At 39.0% G+C, this 26,727-nt stretch overlaps 3 protein-coding genes across 4 annotated transcripts; 2 read left to right on the top strand and 1 right to left on the bottom strand.

Moving 5' to 3' along the window:
- Window positions 1-64: 64 nt before the first annotated feature.
- Window positions 65-6,072, top strand: coq4 (coenzyme Q4 homolog (S. cerevisiae)). Of its 2 annotated transcripts, none has more exons than XM_028601802.1 (7): window positions 65-290; window positions 1,698-1,850; window positions 3,528-3,624; window positions 3,730-3,832; window positions 3,949-4,078; window positions 4,231-4,324; window positions 5,277-6,072. In XM_028601802.1, the coding sequence occupies exons 1-7, from the start codon at window positions 197-199 to the stop codon at window positions 5,458-5,460; spliced, it is 855 nt and encodes a 284-aa protein (XP_028457603.1). In that variant the 5' UTR covers window positions 65-196; the 3' UTR covers window positions 5,461-6,072. The 2 variants fall into 2 exon arrangements, with proteins under 2 accessions (XP_028457603.1, XP_028457602.1); XM_028601801.1 differs by having other exon boundaries at window positions 1,695-1,850.
- A 2,995-nt stretch (window positions 6,073-9,067) lies between these two features.
- bspry (B-box and SPRY domain containing) lies at window positions 9,068-16,128 on the bottom strand. Its single transcript, XM_028602245.1, has 6 exons — window positions 15,655-16,128; window positions 14,958-15,056; window positions 12,149-12,379; window positions 11,998-12,023; window positions 11,776-11,900; window positions 9,068-9,764 (listed from the first exon to the last, which is right to left on the bottom strand). The coding sequence occupies exons 1-6, from the start codon at window positions 16,030-16,032 to the stop codon at window positions 9,229-9,231; spliced, it is 1,395 nt and encodes a 464-aa protein (XP_028458046.1). The 5' UTR covers window positions 16,033-16,128; the 3' UTR covers window positions 9,068-9,228.
- Window positions 16,129-19,480: 3,352 nt separating this feature from the next.
- On the top strand, window positions 19,481-26,368 carry zmynd19 (zinc finger, MYND-type containing 19). The gene is made up of 6 exons (XM_028601421.1): window positions 19,481-19,789; window positions 21,240-21,299; window positions 21,402-21,508; window positions 22,901-23,041; window positions 23,588-23,768; window positions 23,885-26,368. The coding sequence occupies exons 1-6, from the start codon at window positions 19,739-19,741 to the stop codon at window positions 24,026-24,028; spliced, it is 684 nt and encodes a 227-aa protein (XP_028457222.1). The 5' UTR covers window positions 19,481-19,738; the 3' UTR covers window positions 24,029-26,368.
- The last annotated feature ends 359 nt before the right edge of the window (window positions 26,369-26,727 follow it).

The raw sequence follows: 26,727 nt of genomic DNA, 5'->3' as shown, positions 1-26,727 counted from the left end.
CGCAGCCTCCAACTGAGAGAATGTGACGTGAGCAACGTGTCTGAAAGTTGTAAGTCTTCTGGTAGCTGTGCCAAGAGAAATCTCAATCATTCCCAATCTTACATATACGGAGACTGTAGGTGTATGTAAGGAGATAACCTATGGAGATAACATTCGTTGCCCCGGAGTACAAAGCCAGTGTCAGATCAGATGACGCATGCGCATCAGCGTTCACATATCCACAATGTGGCTGTACGCTGGTAGACTTTTCCAATGGTTAAATCAGCGACAATACGTTTTGATCTCCAAAGGTATGAGTTTCTACAGCTAGCTAACGTTACGCGTTTCTGCGTTATTTGAAAAAGCGAAAAGCTGCTAATATATTTTAAATGGATAGCTAGATGTTATTTAACGTTACTGTTTTAATGTGGACATAAATGCATGTCGAAGCCTAGCTGGCAGCATACCACAGAGGCTACTCAACGTTAACGTTGCACACACTCCTCAGCCAGCAGCTAAGTTAACGTTATGTAGTAACCTAGCATCACATATATGTCACTAATTATATTGTAGTAGCTTAACGTTAAGGATTTATATTAATTATTTCCATGGGTGAACCAAATGAATAGATGGATGTAGCTCGCATTTCATTGCGAATATCTTTTAAAAAGTAACATTAATACAATTTAAATGTCAGTGATGATGTTCCAAAACTAAACTGAATGAGTATTATATAAATAAACAGACAGCTTATTATGAATGATGAGCTGATCACTCTTTTCAGTGGGCGAGATGAAACCTAAACTTTCCAGCAAATTGGTTCGCAAAGGTTTCATTTCGAAGCTTCATGTGCACTCAAAACCACCTGTTGGTCAAGAGTGTAAAACAGATTATCTCAACCATCTGTATGTTGCGCCTGTAAAGGCTTGGGAATAATGACTGTCAACAATGAAAAAAGAAAGAAATCAATTTCGATGTAATCCATGTAGTCGACCGATACAGTTTTTTTCAGGGCCGATATCGATACCGATTATTTGTAGTTAATGAAACGTATAAAGGGATATTTGGAACCGATATGCATTTGCAATAAAAATCAAAAATGTTTAGTCAAAATGAACATTTTGGAATGTTACAAACACAAAAGTTTAAAACTGAAACATTAAACATAATACACAGTAGGCTACTTGTTTAACTATGACAATTATGTAGAGGGGAGAAGTTATCCATTTTATTCAGGAACAATAATTTCTCAAATTTCTTAGAGCTTTGGCACATTGGTCTAAAACAATACAAGCCTCAAAACGCGTTTCATGCAAAACTTCCAGGATGACTTGACCCACGCTCCTAAGCCTCGGCTCAGTCCAGCAATACTTTTCAGATGTCTTGTAAGTAGAGGAGAACTAAAAAGAAGAAAATTAACATTTCTTTGCCATAAAAATCTCACAAATGATAAATATTTTCATTCAGATTTTCCCCAAATACTATACATATTTCTCTCAAACATGAGCATGCGTGGTATACTGCAGTCTTTTTCATGAAATTGCTGGTTTTACTGGCTTCTGTAGAGCATACCAAAGGTTTTTGCCATCGATATACATCGTTATCAATAATCTGAGTTGTTATTTGAGGGCAATAAAACAAATATCAAGTGCATTATTGCATTGTCTTGGTCCAGTTGTGTAAATGTTTCTCATGCAGCTCCTCCTTTTTCTCAGCAGTGTGTGCCCACCAGGTGCACAGTAGTAGCACTGGGTTTACCGACAGCTGTTATAATGGGCTGTATCCTGGACATATCCACACCACCCCCATCCAGAAAGCCGTGTTGGCTGTTGGGTCAGGTGTGGCCGCACTACACGACCCCCACAGACATGGTGAGACTCACGTAAGCCCTGTTTTGATCTGGTATTAAAATCTGATCTGAGTGATCAGATCACAAGTGGTCACTCAAGACACATTTGGAGACACATTCTACTGCCAGGTGGGAAGTCTGGGAACAAACATACTTTGAGCTGTCCACTTGTGATCGGATCACTCAGGACGGATGTTAAAACCAGGTCAAAACAGGCCCATACATCAACATGGGGCTCAGGCTGCATTCTTTGTTGTTGTCTGTGCTTTTATTTCTTTCCCTTTGCATCTCCCTTTCTTCTTTGTTTAAAAAAATAATTAAAAGCCTTCCCATGGGCCGAGTGGTTCTGACACATGCAAATATAACCACAACGCCGGGTTTGACTGGCTGGGGAAATATTTTGTATGCCAATCCCCCTGCTTTTCCTGCCTGCATCTCTGCTATCAAATCAAGGCAATCTGAAAAAAGACTCCAAGAAGATTAGGCGGTACATACCAGTCACAGATAACTGCATTGTCAAATATGGAGATAGCTCTGTTGATGGTGGTGCAATAGAACACCCCTAATGTTCCAAACTTTGGAAATTCATTAAAAATCAATCGTGTCTGTTTGACTGCTTTAATGGGAGTCTTTCATACATCCACATACTAGTAAAAATTATAGTTAGTTATCATAAAGTTCACTTGTTTTTTTGTGTGGTTTAAAGCTTAGGGGGGAAAACCAGATGTTAACGGTGTGATCATTTTTAGACCTGTAAAGGTTAGTCTGTTATTTGGTTTGTAAATTGATTGGCTGTGGTACTTAATTGTGCTCTCTAGCGATACATTCTAACTGAATGCTAAAATGTTTAATTACACATTTTTGCCTTATGACTAAATCACAAGCCAAAGACTTTGATGTCTCCGTGTTCAGAGTGTTTCTTCTTTTTCATTTTCCAGTGAAATAATAACGTTTGGGACTGTACCTGAGGTTCTTTTCTCATGTAGCCTACCAAGTACAGATACTCATTCTCAATATTTTATTCTCTGGAGACCACTTTTACATGCTTTTAAAATGTCTTGGAAACAGAAATGAGAGTAGATACAAAGCAATTGCACTTACCCTGAAACTTTCAGGGAAGAAGAGAGCACTAACACCTGTTAGTGAGGGCTACACCTGTCTTTTAATCCCCAGTATCGTTTGATCTCCAAAAATGCTGTATCCTACATTTTGAAATGCCTTTTTTAATTGCCCCTTTCCGCCTGGTAAACACCCAGGTCCTTCCAACTCCACATCCCCAGTTTGTAATGCAGGCATTCTGTTAAAACTTTGTACTATCCAAACACAAACCGAGAAAACTATGATGACATCACCAGATTTGACATTTTCAGCCAGACATTTTCTCAGACTAAAGCCACAGAAGACATTAAGGCTGTATTCACAGGCTGACTAGTACTCCTGGTGATGAGTAAACTGATCCTTATGTGTAAATTTGCTGGATTGCCCTTTAAATCAAGTCCATTTAAGCTATTATAACACACTTTATTTTTAGACAAACTGCATATTCTTAAACTGTATATTATCAATGTAACAAATATTTTAGTTGAAATGTACGCCATTTTGGGGCAATCAATTATTAGATTGTAGGTTTATCAGCAACAAATCTCTTTATCTAAATTGTACATTTAATACCATATAATGCGTGAAACTCTCCCTACAGACATGGTTGCAGTGCTCGGGGAGGCGACAGGACACCTAGCATTGATAAATCTCAGGGACAAGATGAGAAACGACCCTGAAGGCTACACAATCCTTAAGTGAGTCCCTGTAACACTATTCAGTAACTTTTTGATTCAGGTGCTTTTAAATGGCATTTTCTCTCTGTGAATGAAATTTGATTTAGTCTTACATGTTAATGACAGAGAAAGGCCCCGGATCCGGCTGTCTACACTTGATCTAAGTGATATGGCCTCTCTGCCAGACGGATCTTTTGGGAGAGAATACCTTCGCTTCCTGGAGGACAATGTGAGTGTTCCTGTCAAGACTGATTACATCAAGATAAACACATTCCCTAAGAAATTCCTTCCTTTTTACGTTTCCCATTCGGCTTCACTCTAGCATTCACTTTCCTGTTCTGTCAGGATGTCACCCCCGACTCAAGGGCAGACGTAAGGTTTGTGGACGATGAAGAGCTAGCTTACGTCATGCAGAGATACAGAGAGGTCCATGATTTGCTGCACACCTTACTGGGCATGCCCACAAACATGTTGGGTGAGTCAGGCTTTACAAGTTAAAATCATATTTAACAATAGTGTGGCTTTCAACACACTTAACCGTCAACTTCCTTCTAGTTTTCTCTTCTTCTTTCATCTGGAATAATCTGGATATTTCTTTCTCTTTCCGTCCATTCTTGCTGCTTTCAGGTGAAGTGGCAGTGAAATGGTTCGAAGCTGCTCAGACTGGGCTTCCTATGTGTGCACTTGGAGCTGTGTTGGGGCCACTTCGGCTGAGTACAAGGTACAATACCAGAGTCTAAACGACAGCACAGTATTGGACCACTGAGACATTTAGTAAGCTCTGTAGCAGTACGAGCAAAGGTATAGGTAGTTAACAGTTAGAGTGAAAATCTTTGATAGGCTCATAGTATTCATGCTCACCTGTTTCTGTGAACTCACAGCAAAGAACAGAGCTTAGTGCTTTGGGGTGAGGCTACAACTAACTACGATTTTTGTTTTGGCTTGTTTTGTCTGAGCAACAGACATATATATACTGTGTGTGTGTGTATATATATATATATATATATATATATATATATATATATATATATATATATATATAAAAATAAAAATAAAAAAAAAAAGAAAACCAGCAAGTATTTTTTAGGCAAAAGCTTTTTTGCACTTTTGCTCAAAAAATGAATAAATGATATATCTATTACCAAAAAAGCTGATAAATGTTGGGTTGACTTATTGATTAGTCAGCTAATAATTTCAATTGTACTGCTTCATTTGTAAAGCAAGAAAGTACTCTAGTATTGATGTAGTACTATTTTAGTAGATAAAAAAACGGCTGACGGATTTTTTTTGGTTCTTTAAAAGGTGCTCCACGGACTAAAAGTCCCAGGAACTTTTTGTTGAAACACAGCTTTAGGCTACATAGGCCTAGGCCTTTTATCTGTTGAACAATTGAACGTTAAAAAGCATTAACTCAACTCTGACAACAATGCAGCCCGTTAAATGTTTTATCAGAGAGAAGTATATTGTAAACAATTATTCGCCTTTTGTCCAGATCTCACAGAGGGATAAGAGGAAACGCTCCAACAACTGTATATCACTTTTACCCTCATAATCAAACCGTCATCTTTACCTGTAAATCATTAATCCTTCCTCATTCAATAACTGAACTTCCTTGTGAGGAACTGGTTAATCAGAAATGAATTATTTTCCTGTCTTGTATCACCTTCTTCTAGCCGTTTAAAGTTGCTGTTCACATCCTTGGGCCCTTGGGCTCTGCGGAATGGTCATCGGGCCCGCTGCGTCCTCAGCATCTTCTACGAGAGACGATGGGCGCAGAGCATCGAAGACCTCCGACAAGAGCTCAACATAGAGCCACCTCCTGTCATAGTCAGGGCTACCAAAAAGAGGAACACCTGAGAAAGACAAAAAAAAAAAAAAAAAAAAAGGATGAATGAATGATGCAGGGATCACCGGACAAAAGACTTTTTATTGCGGACAAACACAAAATATTTGAAGTGTTATACTGTGGAGAAGAATGCAATTAACGACTGAGGAAATGAGGGAATTTCACAATTGCCAAACTTTGGCGTGTCAGCTTTTACGTAGAATTGTGAATCATTTTGAGTGAACACATTTCAGCTGATGAAATGCTCCAGTTTTTTTGCTCTTCTGATGCTTCTAGATAGCAGGTCTTGGTCAGCAGGTCATGTTCAGTCGCCATTTGTTGTTGCAATTGTGACAGAAAGTGGGTATTTGTATCAAGTACCAAAGTAAATGAAAATTATTGCATTACACCATTGGTCCATTATTATAATGTTCATGCCAATATTTCTGTGACAATTTATCTTGTTTAATATTGCTGTGAACTTACGACTAGTTGCTGCTTGCACCCAATTTCAATAATTCTTTTATCTTTTCTTGTTTTACTTTTAAGGGAGTCTATTGTAACAGCTGACCAGGGACTACAGATGAAAACTAGCCTTTTGGCTAATTCTGGCATTTTTTCAGAAATGTTCATTAAAATGCACTGTCTTGTCAATTAAATTAATAAATAAATTGAGAAATAGTATCATGTGCATGTGTCGTTGTACTACACACACATATGGGTGGGAAAGGAGCAGATGTTTAGTGCAGCTGCTTCTGTAATCATTTCATCACATACTGAATAAATGATGCCTCTCCTTTTAACAGTAATAATAAAACATTAACAGGAAGTCAAACTGCTAGGCAGGTGTGTGAAATGACATGAGCAAACCCAGTGTCAAAAATACCCTTTAGTCTTTCCAGTTAAATGCATTTTCCTCGTGAGAACCAATTTCAAGGTTATCATGATCTTATTTGTGACCTTGTGTGTGGATTGCGTGTTATTCCACAGCTCCGAAAACATGAAGACCTCTTCATTAAATGCTGTCATACATTTAGTTCAATGTCGCTGTGCAACTTTATACTGTATTTCCCCATGGTTCTTTGGACACAATACACAAAGATAAGTCATGATTTTACTTGCATTGCTTTGTAGATATGACGGTTACATGTGAATACTAACCACTATGATGATGTGTTTCCCTCCAAGTTAAGGAGTAAAAACTTCCTCTCTGCATTTTATTGTTGTACATCACATTTTATAATTTATTTCTTCAATTTAGCCACTTAAAATGCTAATTAAATTTTAAGTTACATATACCATGGTTCAGCTAGCAATAAAGGGGTCATTAACAGAGCAATTGGGACATTTTGAACCAAGCCTACACACTAATTCACTAATTCATTTAACTCCTAATTCATTCAAATCTGAATAACTTTAATGGGAAGATGTTTTTATAGACAGTGTCTCTGTTGTAATAGCAAACAATGGGCTGTTACAATGTTACACAACATAGTACCGAAATCACATGAAATATCTGGACTTGCTACATCCTAGGACATCCAGTTAGTTTTTCTTTTTCTAAGTTTTCTTTCATTGCCTATTACCCTCTCTTCACATAGAGTTTCTGGTCACAACACATTTCTTACTATGAGTTCAAACTCATAGTAAGAAGTGTGAAGTGACCAGAAACTCTCACATAGAGTTCCTGATCACTTTACACTTCTTACTATGGGTTTGTTGCTTTCATTAAGCAAGAGATTAGAATTTACATATTCTTAAAATGAATCATGCGTGTATCTGTATCTTGTGGGAACCATATGTTTTTGTCTGATTGTATGAACACCTGTAGCTGTCCGCGGTCCTGGAGACACATTTTCACTTAACATACTAATCTGAAAGTGCATCATCAAGATCATGTTTGTGATGTTGGTTGTGAAAGTTTAATTTGACTTTACTGCCCTCTAGTGGGTTTCTGCCAAACTTCTGAGGTGTGTACATCTGGTTTTGGACACAAAACAAATTTGTGGTTTTGTGAGCTCACATATTATGATCCTAACAGTTGAGCTACTTTGCCAAATTTAAAAGTTTCAAACTGTTTTTTCTAAGGATGCTTCTAATGAAAAGAGGAATCATCAACTGTCTTAGGCGGTAGAGGGTTACTAAGCACATTCACTCAAGGACAAATCTAAGGTAATTACTTTACTTGAGAATGTTCATTTTATGTTCCCTAAGAAATGTGTATCTTCAATACATTTCAGAGGTACTTTTTACTCCACTACAATGATTTGACAGCTGTAGTTACTCATTACTTTACAGATTCAGATTTTTGCATAAAACGGGAAAATGTAGGCTACCTTTTACCAGCTGAAGTGATCTATTGACAGAAAGTCAATCCAAGTCATTTTTAATGCAAAAATGCCAAACATTTCATGGTTCCAGTTTCTAAAATGTGAAGAGTTGCTGCTTTTTCTTTTAATTATTTCAATTACATTTTTTATAATTTTGAGGTGTGTAATGTGGCTTAAACAAAACAAAGCACTGTGACGATGTCACTTTGGGCTCTGTGTAACTTGCCATTTCTCACTAATTTCTGAATTTTTACAAACCAATCAATCGATCAATTGAAAATATAATCAGGAGATTAATCTGTAATATAAATAATCATTAGTTGCAGCCTTATATGAGTAGTTAAAAATTAGCTCCATCCCAACCAACTACAGTAACAATAAAATGCTGCTTAGACATTAATGCACGAGTGAGAATCTAATGATATAATACATAATAGTATAATGGTCTGCTACTTTTGTTACTAAGTTTTACTTACATACATACTTAAGTAACATTTTCAATGCAGGACTTATTATTATTATTTACTGTATCTTCACATTGTGGTATTATTACTTCTTTTTAGTTAAAGACAAAAGTCTGAGGAAGAATGATTAGTGTTTTTGAGTTACACTCAATTCTGTTAGCATATCTTATCTTCCTGCGGAGTTCCTACAGGACAACTTGTATTGTGATGTATTACATATATTGTTATATGTACTACATTGACAAATACACACAAAACATGAAAGAACAAACTAATTAATGAATTAATCTCTGAAAATATATGAATGCAAATTCTACCTTGTGTTTTACAACTTAGGAAAGTGTAAGACAGAAAAATGCTTACAGTAACTGCAGGCCACAAATGAAGTCTGCACACTGTTGGGCTCCAATTAAATTGTTTATTTTTTTTTTAGGCCAACGTTTCAAGAGTCAGAAAATATAACAGTCATACTGTAATAATTGGTTTACAGAGCATATAACATTGTTACAAAATGATCTCAAGAGTATTTCTGTAGTTTCTTGTTCACACATTTAAAACAGTCCTGGATCAACTAGTGTTATTATTTTTTTTTCTATGAAGAAATGCTTCATTACAAAGGGAAGCTTCATTACACAGATCAAATTGATGCTAAAAACAATTATATTAAAAATATAAAAAACAATCATCGTCAGTCACACAAAATACTGTTACAGCACTACTGTATAATAATAATAATAATAATAATAATAACTATATAATATGATCAACAGATAACATTAAATTATCTGATTATCTCTAAATTAAAATCTATTAAATCATTTAAAATAGTGAAGAAAAAAAAGAAAGAATCAGCAGCCACTAAAAAGAATATCTGATCAAATAAATAGAAATTGAAACCTTTGCTAACTGCACAGTCAGATGGAGAATCATTAGCTGCTGATCATATTTACATTAAGGAATGGCATTTCTTCACATGTTTAAGGTGTTTGGCAGAGTGTGTGGTGTGTCAGTGCAGTATAGTGATACTGCGGTCAGTCACGGCAAACGCCGGCAGCAGCGGGGCACTGAAGGGATGTGTGACAGAGTATAGCACTGCGCTGGAGTTAGGCTCGTAAAACATCAGCGTATGAGTCGGCCAATCCAGCAGCAGGCCGATCCTCTGGGGTCTCCTCACCACCTGCAGGGGCACCTGCTTCCCTGCGTAGCAGAAGGAGTAGTCCCCGTCGTAGTGAGACAGCACCCAAGACTGACTGTTGTAGCCCAGCCGGGCCTCGTTCCCAGAGCCTTTGCGCTCCAGAGACGTGTAGCAGACCCCGACCTTAAAGGCACCACTCTGGCCCACATCCACCACCCAGCTGTGGGTGCCAGAGGACATGGACAGTGAACCCAGCGCATTGGGCCAACAGTCGAAGCGTGCTGGGTCGTAGGGCGGGGATTGGCGAACTTTTTTGTGAAGAAAGGACAAAGTGTAGAAGTCGTCAGACAAAGACAGGAGAGGGCTCACTGTGCGCTCATCAAACTTTAAAGAAGATGATCCATAAGCTGTGGGAAGAAGAAAAATATGGATTGAATGTCACAAACTGCTGCAATAGTAACAGGCATGTTTTGAGAGATTTTGAGAATTCTTTACTTTAATAAAATCCTTTGTTTACTGTAATATCACAGCTTGCTCTTCACCACACACACAAGGATGTCATAAATGCCAAAGTCAATAGTTACAGAATCGGTCAGTGAAGTTTGGTATGGATCACTTTATACACTGCAGACTTTCACTACAACTCAGAGTCCTGTCATCTGCAGAAATTCTCAGATGACTCTGCAGTTGTTGGGTGTATTAAAGGAGGACAGGAGTGCTGCGGTGGGAACCATCTACTCCTGAACGTGATATATCATCATCATACGCTTTAGGAGAACAGGGACTGCTATTGATCCCATCAACATTCTGGGAGAGGAGCTGGAGGTGGTGGATAAATACCTTGGAGTTTAACAGACTTGACTGGAAATGAAACACTGAGGCTGTTTACAAGAAAGGACAGAGCAGATTCAACTTCCTGAAGAAACTCAGGTCATTTAATGTGTGCAAGATATTGCAGATCTTTTACCTTTCTATTTTAGCAAGCATTATTTTCTTTGTTGTAATGTGCTGGGGGAGTAGCATCAGAGCCGACCACCAAAACAAACTAAAAACTGATCAGAAAGGCCGGCTCTGTTCTGGGAAGCACCTTGGAGCCGGTGAGGTGGTGGTGGAATAGAGAGGATGCTACACAAACTGTTGTGCATCACGGAAAACACTTGACATCCTCTTTTACAACCACCTGGTCAAACAGCGGATCACTTTCATTAAGAGAATGATCCGGCACAGCTGTGACAAGGAACGCTACAGGAGGTCCTTCCTGCCAGCTGCCGTCTCCCTGAACAACCATCCCCTCTGTGTCGGGACAGGGGGGTCAGGAGGTAAAGCCTTACACTCCCCCCCCCCCCTAACAGACGAAAGACTGACAGACACTATCACACTATTATTACACTTCTTTAAATTATCTGATCCCTAACTGCACTACAACGTTAGAGTATAATTTGCATTTTATTTTGCACTACTTCCACTATGTCTACCTCACATATATATATATCTTCTTGTCTGTTTAGATTTATTTCAAAACCTGCTCAGTAACACAAAAACATCCAGGCCCTATTTCACCGCTGTTGCCAACCAGGGAGCAAAATACATGAGGACAAAATGTAGTCTATGTAGGATAAATGTGTATATGTGCCATATATTTCCAGAGCTACAGCACACTACCACAAGTCAAGAAGGTTCTGTGCGCAAAAAATACAGAACATCAAAAGACATCAAAGCATCTGCACACTTATCTCCAATGAAAACACCAGTATATGTGTGATAAAAAAGTACATTTACTCTGAAAATGTTTGAGGACCTTTATACTTGTATACAGTGTGGTGGAAAATGTAGTTCCAGTTACTTTATACTCCTATAGAATCATGTGACAGCTACACAGTAGTTACTACTTACTCTTCTGTAGAACCTTAAAATACAGAAGGGGCTTATAAAATATAAATCCAAATTAGTATTAATGTTTTAAAAAAATAACATCTACAATATTGTAACACTGAAAAGGAGCGATTCGGCAAAATTAGTACTTTCACTTTATTATGTAGGGACATTTAATCTTATACTTTTTGAATGCAGTTTTTTTGCTTGTACTGGAGTATTTTTTTTACATTGTAATATTGTATGTTATTACTTAAGTTAATGATCTTCCATTAGTGGATCGATGTCACAGAAGGAGTTTCTCAGCATGTTTCTGTTTGGAGCATAGCATCTAGTTTGGTATTGTTATCGCATACATAAAACATACTCAGAATTTATTACAACAAAAAAAACTCCCTGCTTTTGATTTTAAAATGTCCTGTTTTCTATTTTTTCAAGATTTGCACATATGCTAATTACCATCATTAGTGTATGCAATAACCTTATATGCTGCTGGATCTGTCACGTTGTGTTCACGTTGTGAAGATTGAATACAAATCTACTAACCGTTTGGCCCCAGCAGCACTGCAGTGGCCCACAGACCTTTCAGCAGCTTGCTGTCACTGCAGCCTGGGTTCAGGTTGAGCTGGTCTGTGTCACAGGGCTCCCCGACCCCCTCTGCCTCCTCCACCCTGACACAAACAGCAAGAGGAGAAGAGATGTTACCTCTTTGGAATGTCCTGAGCAAGAACAAAATATTCACAAGCCATGTCACGTATTAAAGATTACCTGTCAGCTATCTCCTGGACACTAGTCTGAAAGACAGGAAGAAAGTGATGACTCTTTGGGGCATTCATGTAGTTTAGTAATTTATGACCAATTTCAGGTTCTCCCCCCCACCCCCCCACACTCCCCTGACAAAAATGTCCCAGTCTCTCACCACCAGCTGTGTGTCTGGAGTGTGTGTCAGCGTGTGCACCAGGCCGGAGCGTGTTTGCGACAGACTCGCCAAAGCCTGGCTCCAGTGGGCTCTCTGGGTGAGGAGACACTGCTCCACTCGCTCCTCCTCTCTCTGCACCCCCTCCAGGAGACGCTGCTCCTCCTCCTCCAGGGCTTCACGTGCTGCACTGACCTGAGCCAGCACCTGCTCCCTTGCCCTGCTCGCCGCTACCTACGCCAAAAGACAGGAGAGAAGAAGAAATATTGGACAACTTATATAACAAATTACATTGTTTTTAATATAATTGAGTAGATAATACTTAATTGTAGGTCAAGGTTAATTGTAACATTTAAGTTTCTAAAGCCCATACACTGATGTAATGTTTCAAAATGTATAAAACCCTCAAAGTTTATCATCAAATGTGCTTTAAATCGTGCAATTCTTTTGTGTGATAAATACTTTGGCAGAAAAGTAAGAAATTAAAGACAAAACATATTTCCCTTTAAGGCTTCTCCAACTCTTTTGTCAGCCATGTTTCAGATTAAATACTTTTTACATGGCACTGGTTTTGTTATTTAAAAAAAGGAGGGCTTCTTAAGTCTACAAAATGTCAGAAAATCATTGAAAATGACCATCACATCAAGTTCCCAGAAGTGCCCAAACTGTTATCTTCAAGTTAGGATTAGCCGATATGACAATACACATAGCATGACGCAATACAACCGTGCCCTACTATACCAGTAATACAGTGGTAGTTATCTCATTAAGATTTCTGGGCATGGGCAATGTTGCAAATCATTGAGTGATGAACCCAAAGAGAATTATCATCTGAATCTGAAGCTTACTGTGCAGCCAGCAAGTTTCAGCTCATTGTTTCATCTTAAAAGGTGATGTGTCAGTGTTGCATTGTGCAACTTGTTTCTGCTGCCTCCAAATGGCCAAGAAAATTGTTATTGAAGGTTTAAGAAAGACATATTCTAAAGCCCCAGATTTTGAGCAAAGTATCCAATAAATCCAACATTAGGCAACATGTGGGTCAATAATGTCACTGTCCAAGGTTCTGCTCATAAGCAGCCAAACATTTGACAGTGGGTGGCCATAAAAGCACAAAGGTTGTAAAAGACCTTTTACAGGATTGACTTCCCACGTCTGACACAGCAATAGCTACAGAGGTTCAGTGACCAGAGTTTTGACCAACAGCTTTGTTTCCACAATGTCGGGTAAGTTTGTCTTATGTTGTTACAGAAGCACGTTGGTGATTTAATCCTTGCTCATATAAGGTCTCTACGTATTTGTCTTACCTGCCTTTGTTGTATGCTTGAGGATTGATTTCCTCATGGTAACTTGTAACCTAGAAAACTACACATGAATGACCTCTGACCACTTTAGCCACCCATTGTGGTGTGTTGAGGCAGGTTAATAAATATGGGTGCACTGAAAGAGACAACATTTGCTTTGTTGCATGCTGGTGATAAATTAAATCAGCTAGTTATATGTGACTAGTGAACATAATTGTATTTCCTCTATTAATCATGCATTTCAAAGTGCAAAGTACCTCATTATTTAACTTTTTTTAAATAATAAGATCTGAAATCACTTAGCTGTTCGCTCACAATTGTTAACTATGCTCATTTTCAGGTTCATAATTGTATTTAGAGGTTGTACCAGAATAGGTTTATGTGGTTTGATTTTCAAAAAACACCATATTTTTGTTGTACTGCACATTGCAGCAGCTCCTCTTTTCACCCTGTGTGTTGAGCTCTCTGTTTTAACTACAGAGTGAGGCATCACACTTCTGTTCCATCTTTGTTTCGGAGTCGCACATGCACAGTAGTAGGTAAGGACTACTAGCAGCTAGGCAAGCATTAGACCGTGTGTTACAAAGTCACGGAAGTCATTGGTTGGATTACAATAGAGCTGTTTGGAGCAGTTGGTGAACAGTGTTTTCTGTTGGAGATGTCCATTTGGGGTGGACTTTGGGCTTTGGGCACAAAAAATATATATAACACAAGGAGGGAAAGGGAAAAAAGCCAAAAAGCATAATATGATCACTTTAATGGAGCAGTGAATTGTGGAAAAGACACAATAACAACCCCCTGAAGCATGCTTATCATACTATTTCATGCTGTATTTAAAAGTATTGTTATGAATTAACACATGAAATCATGTAATGGAACCACATGGATTGTTAAGTGTTTTTTACCACACAGGGATGATTTCTTTCACAATATCCTCTTTCCTTGTTGATGTAACAATAACGGTTTCAAGTGCTGAGACAATTAGTCCAATAATCAATTTTATTCAAGTTATTTATCAGGCAAAATGTCAATCCTTCACTTGTTCCAGCTTCTCGAATGTGCAGCTTTTTTATATAATTGTAAATTGAATATCTTTGGGTTTTAGAAAACAGCTGTGCAGACCAAACAAGCAATTTGAAGAAGAAAATTAAACACTTTTTACTGTTCTGAATTCTTATACAGTAGATTGATTAATGACTGATTAGATAATTTAAGAAGCAGTTGGCAGATTAATTGTTAATGAAAATAATCCTTAGTCACAGCCCTATGCAATGCAAAAAGACCTATTGCAGGGTATCCACCTAAAGTCTCGCATTGCCAGACCTATCTCCACAGCGCGTCCACAAAGAACATGTTGTCACATGGGAACTTTTCATAAAGCCGATCAGCCAACATCAAAACCCTGTACATGTAGGCTCCACTGAGCAATGTGTAGCAGTATTGAGGTTGGCACTGGTCTGTGTGATCATTAGTGTGTGGTTGAGAGGGTGGGGATCAGTGGTATTTCTCACCTGAAGCTTTTGTTCTTTGGCTGCCAGCGTCTGGTCAATAAACCTTTCAATCCTCAGTGCCTTAAGCTGCATTTTCTCACACACATCCACCAGTTGATTCTGGTGAAAAAAAAAAAAAAAAACACACACACACACACACACAAACGCACACACTCATCAGCTGGAGACAAGAGACAAACAAGAAAATCCTGTCCTTATAAATACCATGCAGAGAAATCCGCAAGAAAAGCACATGCAAAATGTACCACACCCAAGAAAGAATTATGAAGTAGGCTACACATTGCACTGTCAAATAGGCTTATCTGAAAACCTTTTTTTTTAACACTTTGTCAGTCCTTAAAGCTTCATAACAGCTATAATCCTCAACAAAGTGATTGACTGAAACATGTTTTCTTATAAAAGAAACATAGATAAGAAGTGGAAAATAGCTTTACCAGTGGGCTAGATGAGGTAAAAGTAAAAACCTGTCTAACAGTTAAGAATAAGGCAAATAAAGAAGCTAAGGTATTCACACAAAGTGAAAGTAACCTTCCTGGGCTAGCCTATAGCCCTGTAGGTATCTCATAATGAAAACATATGTACCTTTTACATTCCCAAAGCTGACATATCATCAATATCACGCCACAGCTCAGTCAATACAAAGAGGCAAACAGCTGTACATGAATACAGTATTAGGGTACAGTAGGCTATGACTCACCCTGACTGTGGTTACTCTGGTGGCCAGAGGGGTCACAGTGTGTCCGTGGCAGGAGCCCACGATGGCGCAGTGAGAGCAGATAAGTCTCTGCTCGGTGCCACAGAACCAGTCCAGCTCAGACTCGTGCTCCACACAGAACTCACATTCACCAGAGAAGATCCCGGACTCGGTGTCGGCGGTGGTCCCAGCCGGGGAGGTCGACAGCGCCGTGTCCCCCGCCGGCTGCTGCTGCTGCTGCGGCTTCACACCGCCGCTCAACACGGAGAAAATAGGCTGCTCAAAATCCATCTCCTTAGTTTTAACACCATTTAAAGTCTTCCCCGGGCCAGTCGGTGAAGACGGGCATGTTAGTTCGCACGTTATGAGCTCCTCGGTCATGGCACAATAACGCAACAGGTGCACCGGCAGAGCTGGAGTCGCACCGATGGCCTACAGCGCAGCGCTATAATACAGGTGGAACAGGTGTGCAGAACACGGAAGTAACACGGACATCAGAGGTCAGAGCTGAGTGAAAGAAAAATATCTTTCTTCTCTGCTGGCAGTTTGATTTGGGCGTCAGCTAATAGCCGTCATTTAAGGTTTAAATCATGTTTATATCATGGACTAGGCTATTCTATGGTTAAAAGGCTCAAACACTCAGTAAAAATGGAAATATGCTTGCATCAATGATGTTGGCAAATACATTGATAAAATCTAGGCCTATCACTCAAAATGTGCCTTGATTTAGGCCTATAGCCTATTCATTTAGAACGAATGCAAATGTTTCATCAATAACTCATTAGTAATTTACAAATATAGGCTACCTTGTAATTTATGGTCAAAAAAAGACTTTTACACTTTTACTGTGAAATAGGTCTGGGTGATATGCAAATCACTCACATCACGCAAAATTAATAACTATGATTAAAATGTTCTTGAAGTCATCACTTCAGACAACAGAATTCTGTAAAATGATAACCTGATATTTATTACAATACATCCATAGCTGTTAAGATTTTTTGTGTGACCATTTGTAACAATTTCTTTGTTTATAGAGTAGTCTCATATTCAAAAACTAGCCAGATATTTTAATTTGGAATATTCTTTATGCTTACTAAATACCATTGTGAGAAAACAGTGGAAGAGTCAAATTTTCCAGGGTGTATGTGTGATATAGATACACAGTTTCATCATATGTGTGGGCCCAGGGATTAGAGGTGCAGCCACACCTCAGGAATGAGGTAACTGCTTTAGCAATATAGTGAACACCCACTGTCTAGAAATGCTCTTAAATCCAGAGAGGATAACCTCAATTTGAAATATGGTCTGCCCATTTATTTAAAATGACTGTGTAGTCGGGTTTGGTTGCAGCCATCATCACAAGAATTATGTTTTAATTTCTAAAGCAACGGCTGCAACCAAAAAATGTAGCCTACCTATTTATAATGTCTCAATAGAAATTTTTACAGTGTGATGATACCATAAAATGAGAAGCTATCAATATCCTGTTTTTTTCAGTTTGTCTTGTTAAACTGGAAGAATAAATTACTTTACTGTGCTGTTCTTTACTCTTTGTGCTGAGTGTGTTGTGTTATTGGAAGATAGTTTATATTTATGTTAATTTAATTTGCCAGTGAGACCTATTGTTTTAACTTTAAAAACCTGGCGCTTTCACCAATGGATGCCAATAAGAAAAGTTAACTTCCTGTTAAATTCTTGAAAAAGAAAATTAGGACAAGAGGTTTAAATCAAAGGAAAGTAAAATGGTTATCCTCTTTGTACCCCTTTTTATCCCATCACTTTTAAAACTGAACTTTAATGAAATATGTTTTGTTAAAGCTACATGTATGTTTGGGAGGAAACAGATCAAATCTCAAGAAATTAAAACCTTGGCAAGGAACCAAACACCTCCCACTGCTCACAGGCCAATGTCTGTGAGTAACTGGATATGAGTGATTGACAGAAGAGAGTCGTGCCTTCTGAATCAGGCAAGGTGGGTTTCCTCACAGTTCACTTTGAAATAGGAACAGAAGAGGCACAGGGTTGCCATTGTATAATAATGGGAAAAACTAAGTTTGTTGTGAAAGAAAGCAAGAAAAAGCAAGAAAAACAACAAAACAAAAATATAATGCAAGTGGACTTTACTAAAAAAGAAAATTATATTCATCTTCATCTTCCCTGTTGAGTTTTAAATATCAGGGAAGTGCATCACAAAACCAACCTTCTGTGTTATGTCTCAGGGCAGCATGTTAACATAATATGTTTTGTTGTATGCAACTTCTCTGACAACATAATGCAATAGACTCATATATATATATATATATATATATATATATATATGAGTCTATTGCATGTCTATTGCATGTGGATATAAGTATATATATATATATATATATATATATATATATATATATATATATATATATGCTATAACTTAGTACAATTCTAAAACAATTAATTTCTAAGTTTCTGTAATACAGGTCCTGATCTCCAGAGGGTACTCATTCACAGATGTGTTGGTACAGAAGATGCTGGTGATGAAACTGCATCAGAATGCAATTGGAGACATCCTCAAGTGCTACGATATGAGCATCAGAGTGTGTGTGGGGTGGTACATTAATTTATATGAATGGGAATACAATAGCAGGTATAAACATGTCTATTTAGCCTAACAAGACAATTATTCCTGGCTTTACAAAAGTAAAGTAAAAAAACAAGCAGCATCTGCATCTGATATTTAAAAATGTCAGTCCTTTCCCCAAATCAGTGTTTAATTGTCTTTAAACATGTTACTATTTTAAACACAGATACATACACAGGCAACTGTATTTTAACTGCAATTGCATTGACTTTTAAATAAACCACACCAATATTGGAAACTTGTGTTGTTAGTTTAGTTTAGTGCAGGATTGTCATACTGATGTACAGCATAATACACACTGGTCCTGCAGCAAGCCTAATTTAGCAGCAAACGTCATATGACGTTGTAAGGACTTTTTTTATTTAGTCAATTTATTGAACATTTAAAAAAATAAATAATAACACAAAGTAAAACTTATAAGCAATAAAAACGAAAAACAAACGACATCCTCAGCAAGATATAAGCAACAAATAAGAAACTCAAATAATATTGTTCATGTTCAAATGGGGTAGGAAGAAGTTGAGAACTTTATCCTACCCCCTCTTAATTTTCATTATTCATAATACAAATTTAATTCGCATCCATCAGAATCAGAAAAAGCTTTATTGCCAATTACGTTTTTTACACATACAAGGAATTTGTTTTGGTGTTGTAGATGCATGACACACATTCTCTAAATATAAGAAGGTTAAGAAAATCAAGTATTAGAATATAAAAAACACTGAAAAGATGAGTAAAAAAGTCCTGAATGTAGAGTAGACCTATGCCTATTAGGATTCCAAACTCTAAGATGGAAATTTGTGTTAACCCTGCTGGCATCGCCCGCGCGTTTCTGTTCGGCTCATAAACTTTACATTACAATGACGTCATGCAAATAAAAATAACCTTTCTAGGCTCTAGGAAAGTTTTAGAAATATAAAATCATGGATTAAAAAAATCTAAACACAAAGAGTGATAATCGACATTGCTTGCAATTTGAGGTTTTCAACAGTACATAGTGGACTATGGAGGGGTAAAATGCTTTTAAACCATAAACAGTTTTAAACCACTGGAACAAATTCAAGACCATATTCCCACCCAGCAAACATTTCGCGCGAAAATGTCTGGAAGTGGTCACGAGAGTGTGATGACGTAATATCGGAAACAGGCGGCCGTTAAAATTGGTTGTTTTCTATCGGACAACATGATCGGAGGCTTCCTATTAGAAAAAGCGTAACGTAAGTTTGATTGGACGATCTGATTGTGGCTCGTCCCGTCCCGCCCCCTCAGCAGCTCGCTCGGCTTTCCTGCGCCAGCAGCGGTGTGTCACCGAGGCTGGGTTGCTGCCGGAGAGATCAGGGCAAACAACCAGTTAACCCAAACTGGCATCGCAGCGGGGCTGAGGGGCTGCCCCGGCGACTTTTAAACCTGAATACTGTTTAGGTTGGATCCTACGCCTCTCTGTCACCACCGCCCTTCCTCCTGATGTCGGATTTCAAGCTAGGGATCGTACGGCTCGGCCGTGTGGCCGGGAAGGTGAGCTGGATCCCAGGACTGCCATGTGCGGCCGGGGGAGGGCCCGCGGGGATCACAAAAGGCGATGGAAAATGGGTTTTGCGGTGATGAGTCGGTGCTAGTCAAACCCTTTTATGGTTATCAACCCGTTGCCGATTTAGGAGTAGCACAGCTTTATTGATTTTAACCGCATTTACCGGATTAGAGATGCCGGCCGAGCCAGACTGGTTTTCTGTAACGTTACCTCCGCGGCCACCACACAGTCTCGCTATGAAGCTAAGGCTAACTAGCACGTAGCAGGTTTCTTAGCTGTTGGATGACGGTAAAATAGTGCAACAAAGGTAAACACCGGTCCTCAATTTTTCGTTATCGGTGTCGGGTAGAAATGGCGAAGAAGGTTGTTTTTTCGACGGTTGGTCATATCTTTTTAACGGTCGGTGCGTCGTAACGTTACAGTTAGCAGTGCCACGCTAGCCATGTTATTTGGATTACACGGTGAAGTGTCTGCTAATGAGGAAGCTATGGCCATGCTCCATCAACTGATTCTTTTGTGCAACGTGAAAAAGCACCGACAAGGACGGCATACAACTCAACATCTGTGACCGAAAACTTGCATCGTTTTTTGGCTTAAGTTACATATTATCGCTCCACGCTGATGTCACGTGAAACTATGGCTGAATGATGATCAATAAATGCTCCTGGCTGCTCGTGTCACAAGACCCTAACACTCAGGATAAACCGTGTCAGACAGTGTTGTTTGGGCTGTAACGAATCAGTTGCCCACCCGCTGAGTGATACTTCTTCTGGGCTCCAGACAGCAGTCCCACAACTTATTTACATGATGTCAATACTGTTAAGATCTACACAATAGTCTGGCAGTCAAGACAAAGAGTCACATTGCATGTTTCGACCTTATTGTATGTGAACAGTACACCACCTACCCTTGCTGTTGTATCATGGTCAGTGTAGAGTGGGACTACTGTGTTGGTATCTTGTCACGTGCATTTGTAAGTCCCATTGTAAGTGAAATAAACTTTGGTCCCCAAACCGATTAGGTTTAGATAAAAAAAAAAAAATTCAATACGTTACTTTTAACTCTTACCCACCCCAAATATTTTACAGAAGCACCCCCCCCCCCCCAATTTGCTGTGATTGGTGCAAACACACACAAACAAACATTTAAACATGTACTTCTGCTTCAGAGAAAAAACAATGTACCAAATACATTTACCTGACCGAGAAAGATTGTTGGTTTATGTTGCAGATTCAGATTTTACTCACAAATACAATGATTAAAATATATATATATATATATATATATATATATATATATATGCGCTTCATTATTATTCATTGTATTAGAGTTGAAAGCTCCACCTTGAACAAATGTTGTGCTTCTCTTTCACTCTTCATTTTAAGTAACCATTTGATAATAGGTGTACCTATTCATAATCATATTTTCTCATTTCAGACAAAATACACACTGATTGATGAGCAGGACATACCTCTTGTGGAAAACTATGCATTTGAGGTAAATTATGACTAGTTAATGGCAACTTGTGTTTATGAAGTATTGCTGTTACCTTTTTTCTGATAGTGCCAATGTTAAAAAGGTATGTTATTCCATTAATAGGCACGCATGGAGGTAGATGCGGATGGCAATGGCGCTAAGATCTTTGCCTATGCTTTCGACATTGGCAAAGGCCGCTGGGCAGGAAGGCCTTTGCATGAGCTGCTCTGGTGAGTAATTTGTTCATTATTTCATGTGTCCAATAAGCACTTCTTTCTGTTTAAATATCATAGCATCTGGTGTCAAGACTCTTCGTAGGTGAGCATTTTTATTGTGGAAGTGTCCTTGATCTGGTCCTCTGATCATAATCAACTGTTGTGAATAGGACCGCTGAATACAGATACGTATATTGTTGATCAAAACACAGTTAAATTGCAAGATTAATGCTGAAGAGGCCACTTTGCAGCAGCAAACTCTAGACAACCTAGAGATGCACCAACGGCTCTCATATTACTTTTTTATCTTAAGAATCTTAAAGGAACACGCCGACTTATTGGGACTTTATCTTATTCACCGTAACCCCCAGAATTAGACAAGTCGATACATACCCTTCTCATCTCCCTGCGTGCTGTAACGCTGTCTGACGGCTCCAGCGGCATCAGGCCAGCACAGAACATGCAGGTGAATGGTTCCAGCAATCCTACTGCTCCGAATAAGTGACATAATAACGCCAACGTGTTCCTATTTACATGTTGAGATTTATAGAGTCACTGCGTGTACAACGTAACATGAGACACAGCCATCTTCTAACTGTAAACAAACCGTGAACTATATTCTCAGGCGGAAGAATATAGTACTTGGGCGGAGTGATATGCTCGCAGCAAGCCTGTCTGAGAATATAGTTCCCAGTTTGTTTACTGTCAGAAGATGGCTGTGTCTCATGTTACGTTGTTTTTTGTACACGCTGTGACTATACAAATCACAACATGTAAATAGGAACATGTTGGTGTTATTTTGTCACAATTGGGAGCAGTAGGCTAGTTGGAACCAGTTACCTGCAGGATCTGTGCTGGGCTAAGCTAATGCTGGAGCTGTCAGACAGCGTTACAGCACGCACAGAGATGAGAAGGGTATGTATCGACTTGTCTTACTCTGGGGGTTACAGTGAATAAGCTAAATTCCCAATAAGTCGGCGTGTTCCTTTAAAGATTTAGTATCTCTACCAGTGTAGGCTGGAGCTCAGTAGCTGCCTTCATCCTGATGCTATCAGTAAAGCTTTCACATCATAAGGCAGTTCAGTGGACCAGTATGGTTTATCCCACAAGTTTGGAGTTAATAGTTGCTTGTTATTGATCTTTCATATAATGGTATATTATCCCGTGCTTATCAGCAAATAAATTGAGCCTTATCCCTCGATTCACACTATATTATTGTGAGCTGCAAATACCTTTTTGACCTAGAGATAGTATAAAGTCTCTGCTTGCTGCCTTTTTAGAATTTATGCTCTTCTTACGCAAGACCAACGTGTTGAAATCAGTGGATGTCATCTTAATGAGCTGCCATTATTTTGTTACTGGTAAGGAACTGGTTGACTTATGATCTGGATACATGTCTTGACCCAGGGAGAAGCACAGAGGAGGCATTGCCCCCAGTTTTCAAGTCATCCACATCAACTCTGTGACAGTGGACAACCGGCTAGACAACCTGCGACTGGTGCCAGTGGGTTGGAGCCCCAAGCCGGAGGAGATTTCTAGCAAACAGAGGTAGGACTGCAGCTATGCTATTGCTAAAGGCTGAATTATGATTCTGTAGCTGTGTAGGAATGTACAGTACTGCACAAGCTGGATGGTTTGTCTGTGGGCAAAGCCAGTCTGATTCATTAAGGCACTGGCTGGGCCTGACAACTACAATTTCCCCCCTAGGAAAACCAAAACGGATATGGCAATTGCTACTTGATCATTGATATTTACTTTTCTTTTACTGAAAATTTAGGGGGGGAAATATTTTGACTGTCGGTCACACAATATAAGCATTGCATTAGCACCAAATTGGGCTCTACCTGCATTTAGTTTTTTTGTTGTTGTGTGAAATGAGTAAACATTTTGTATTCTTGGTTATCTGACTCTTTAATGATATTGAGAGTAATAGATGAGCGTTAAGAACTGGCTTCTTGTGTGTTTCTGTGTGTAAAAGCCCAATATGTCATGTTTCCTACAGCTTAACGTAAATATTTAGCTTAGCATAAATATTTGTTGTTTAACATGTAACACGTGCCTTATTTTTCTTCCCATATTCTCTTACTGGTCCAGAGAGCAGTCTCTGTACTGGCTGGCCATCCAGCAGGTACCGGCTGACCCTGTGGAGGAGCAGTACCTGGAGCTGAGCCGCACACGCTATTACAACGCTAACGGGGAGCTGGTGGAGGAAGAAGAGTGCTCCTGCACTTACTATGAGTGTCATTATCCTCCTTGTTCACTCATTGAGAGAAGGGTATGTACTGTAGATCCTGTGAAACTTGGCATGGTTTTCTAGTTTGATTTAAATCAGTTCGATGTATAGTTACGTTATTTTATTTATGCGTGATCTTGTTCCCTGTCTTTCCACAGCTCCGGGAGTTCAACATCTGCGGTCGCTGCCAGGTGGCGCGCTACTGTGGCTCCCAGTGCCAACAGAGGGACTGGCCCGCCCACAAGAAGCAGTGTCGTGAGCGCAAGCGGGTGCTGGCCCTGGAGTCGGAGCCCGAACGATGATCTGCCCTCATCCTCGCCTAGGAGAGGAGGAGGCAGAACACGGGGGATAGGGTTAGACTTGTGGGAGGGGAGCGGGGATGACGTGCAAAACGGGGGGAATTCATGACAAGAGACTAACGACAGAGGACAATGTTGGTTGCTTGATTGTTTGATGGATTCAGGGGCTAAGAAGATTGAGGCGAGGAAGGAGAATTAAAAAAAGGCAAAAAGACATCTGCTACTTCCCAGAACTGGTAATTCTCCATAGCTTGCTTGCTGGATGACAGGGAAAGGTATTATTATTATTATTATTGTTATTATTATTATTTTTCATTATTTTTCTCGAGGAGGGAGACCCTCGAGCTCTACCTGCTGCTATGGTTTTGTATGTGAGGGAGAAAAAGTTGTCTTTTGGATGAACTGGACAAGCTTCTTTGGACCATAATATGGACAGTTGTCATCATCCACTTTTGTTTCTCCACCCATCTCCTGGGTGTGGGGACGTCTGTGCAAATGGGGGACCCAGAGGCTGCAGTACCCGTCGTTCAGCTGGTACAATGGGACATGGACCTTTTCACTGTATTGCTCCCTCTGTGACCTCTCTGGTGCACAGGGCTGCTGTCTTCATGGTCATCGACACCTTAGCCTCCTCCCTGTCTGTTGTACTTCCCATGCAGCCAACCACGGCACACATTGGATAGATTTCACTGATTTGAATCACACTACCAGTATTGCGTGTGGGAGTGTGTATGAATGTGTATGCTTGTGTATGTGTATGTGCTGCCAATCTGTACTGAAGGACATTGAAATGGTCAACATGGCTTATGGGCAGGGTTAATGTATGTCTTTTCTCTTCTTAAAGGGGCCATATTACAGTTTTAAATTTCATATTTAATAATCAATTGGTGGGTTAAAATATTTTCACTGTTCAATAATAAAGTAGCTGCCAAATAAAGGCTTTAATTTTTTCTAGTCAAGTCTAAGTTTTTTTTTTTTTTTTTTTTACCCATGAGTTATTTCATTTTTCTATCAATTTGATCAGACTTTTGTTGTTTAAAACAAGGTACAAAGTTTGAATCGCCTGAAGTAACTGGATTCATTCAATTTTTAAAGGAATCTGCAATTTCAAAATTTACCAGTTACTATTTAAAAAGCTGTTCCAGGTGTTAGTACTTTGACAGGCCTTTGTCATGATCCCACAGAAACAAAGCTTGTTATGTTGGTCACGGTATAAGAAACTGCAACATAATTATTTAATGTTCTCAAACTTTCTGATTATCTCTACCAAAGTCCACTATGACCTGTAGCTTGGCACTCCTGTATCAACTGGTTTAAATCCCTCCAGTCAGTCTTAGTTTGCTGGTTTTTAACAGACTTGTCTTTTCAACTGTATTTTTTTGCATCTGCAGGGTTATGGTATGCGTGGGTTGGGGAGGGGGGGGGTAGTGCTAAGTTTCTTGTGTGAGAGTTTGCTCTAAGGGTTATTTTTTTGAAGAAATTCTATCAATGGAGCTATATTTATTTAAAACATTTGATTGTGAAACAAGTTCTTGTCCTGGTGATATTTGAAGGCAAACGTTATATTTAAAAGAAGAAAAAAAAAAAAAAAGTGCGACAATATGGGACCTTTTTATGTCACATCTTTTTGGGCAGGGAGGGGGACTGAACATTTCAACCCCGTTACTTGATTATTATTTTTTTCTTTCTTTCCTTCACCTGAATGAGTGAAGCCTCCTCGGTGTTGCCCTTCCAGATTTTCCATGAAAACACTGCACACCATCATTGTCACTAAAACTTCCATGTGAGAGATGTCTTGGAGCGTAAAACTTGAATTTACCCCTTTACACACCTTTTTGGCAAAAAAATATTTTTTTGCGGAGTGGTTTTATGAACTGAACCATTTCCTGCATTTGTTTTCTAAGACACAGCAGTCAAAGTGAAATTGTTCTGTGTCAACTTTATCCTAAATCGTCTGCCTTCCTTGTATTACCTACAATGCACACCTGCTTAATGTGTCCTCTTGTGTCTTTGAGGAGGAGTCCAGACACTTAGTAGCATGTAATTCACAGATGCACATGCGACTTTGATTGTTATTTTTTTATGTGTGCGAACCGGTTTTCAACACTGCACTAAACATTTGGCTCCCATGTTAGCACATTTGTCATAGATGGGTTGAAGGGAGGGGTGTGATTTGGATTTGGAGTGTACAGATTGTGTCTGAAATCTTTTTGTTTTGTAAGAATATAAACATTAATCACCTAGAAATAAAGAGCTACAATATGTGGATGGAAGTACAGTTGAGGGGGATTACTGACCGTTGCTTTTCCAAATGTAAAATGACAATAAATAAAATGAACCTCATTTGTTGGAGTTGGCTTGTGGAGTCAGTACTGATGAATGTGGGAGTGGAGTACAATAACATTTCAAACAGTTTTCAATTCAAAGGTGCTGGTGCACAGGTTAAGTTAATTCATATGTTTAAGTTTATTGTTGGCCTGTCGGCAATGAATGTGGAAGCACTTTACTTTAAGGATATTTTAGGTGTTTATTGTGCAATGTCAACAATTAAATCTTCTCCTGTGTTTTACTATATTCTTATGTGCTTATACAGCAGCCTCCACTTGTGGAGAAGAGTTATAGTTGTCAAATACATTTAAAAACATATCTGCCTACAACTGCATTAAAGTGTGTATTGAATGTTACCGTACACCCTTTAAATG

This window comes from Perca flavescens, chromosome 16 (assembly GCF_004354835.1).
Source record: "Perca flavescens isolate YP-PL-M2 chromosome 16, PFLA_1.0, whole genome shotgun sequence".
Taxonomy (NCBI): Eukaryota; Metazoa; Chordata; class Actinopteri; order Perciformes; family Percidae; genus Perca; species Perca flavescens.
Note: the sequence above shows the minus strand (reverse complement) of the source record. Positions and strands in the feature narration are given on the sequence as shown.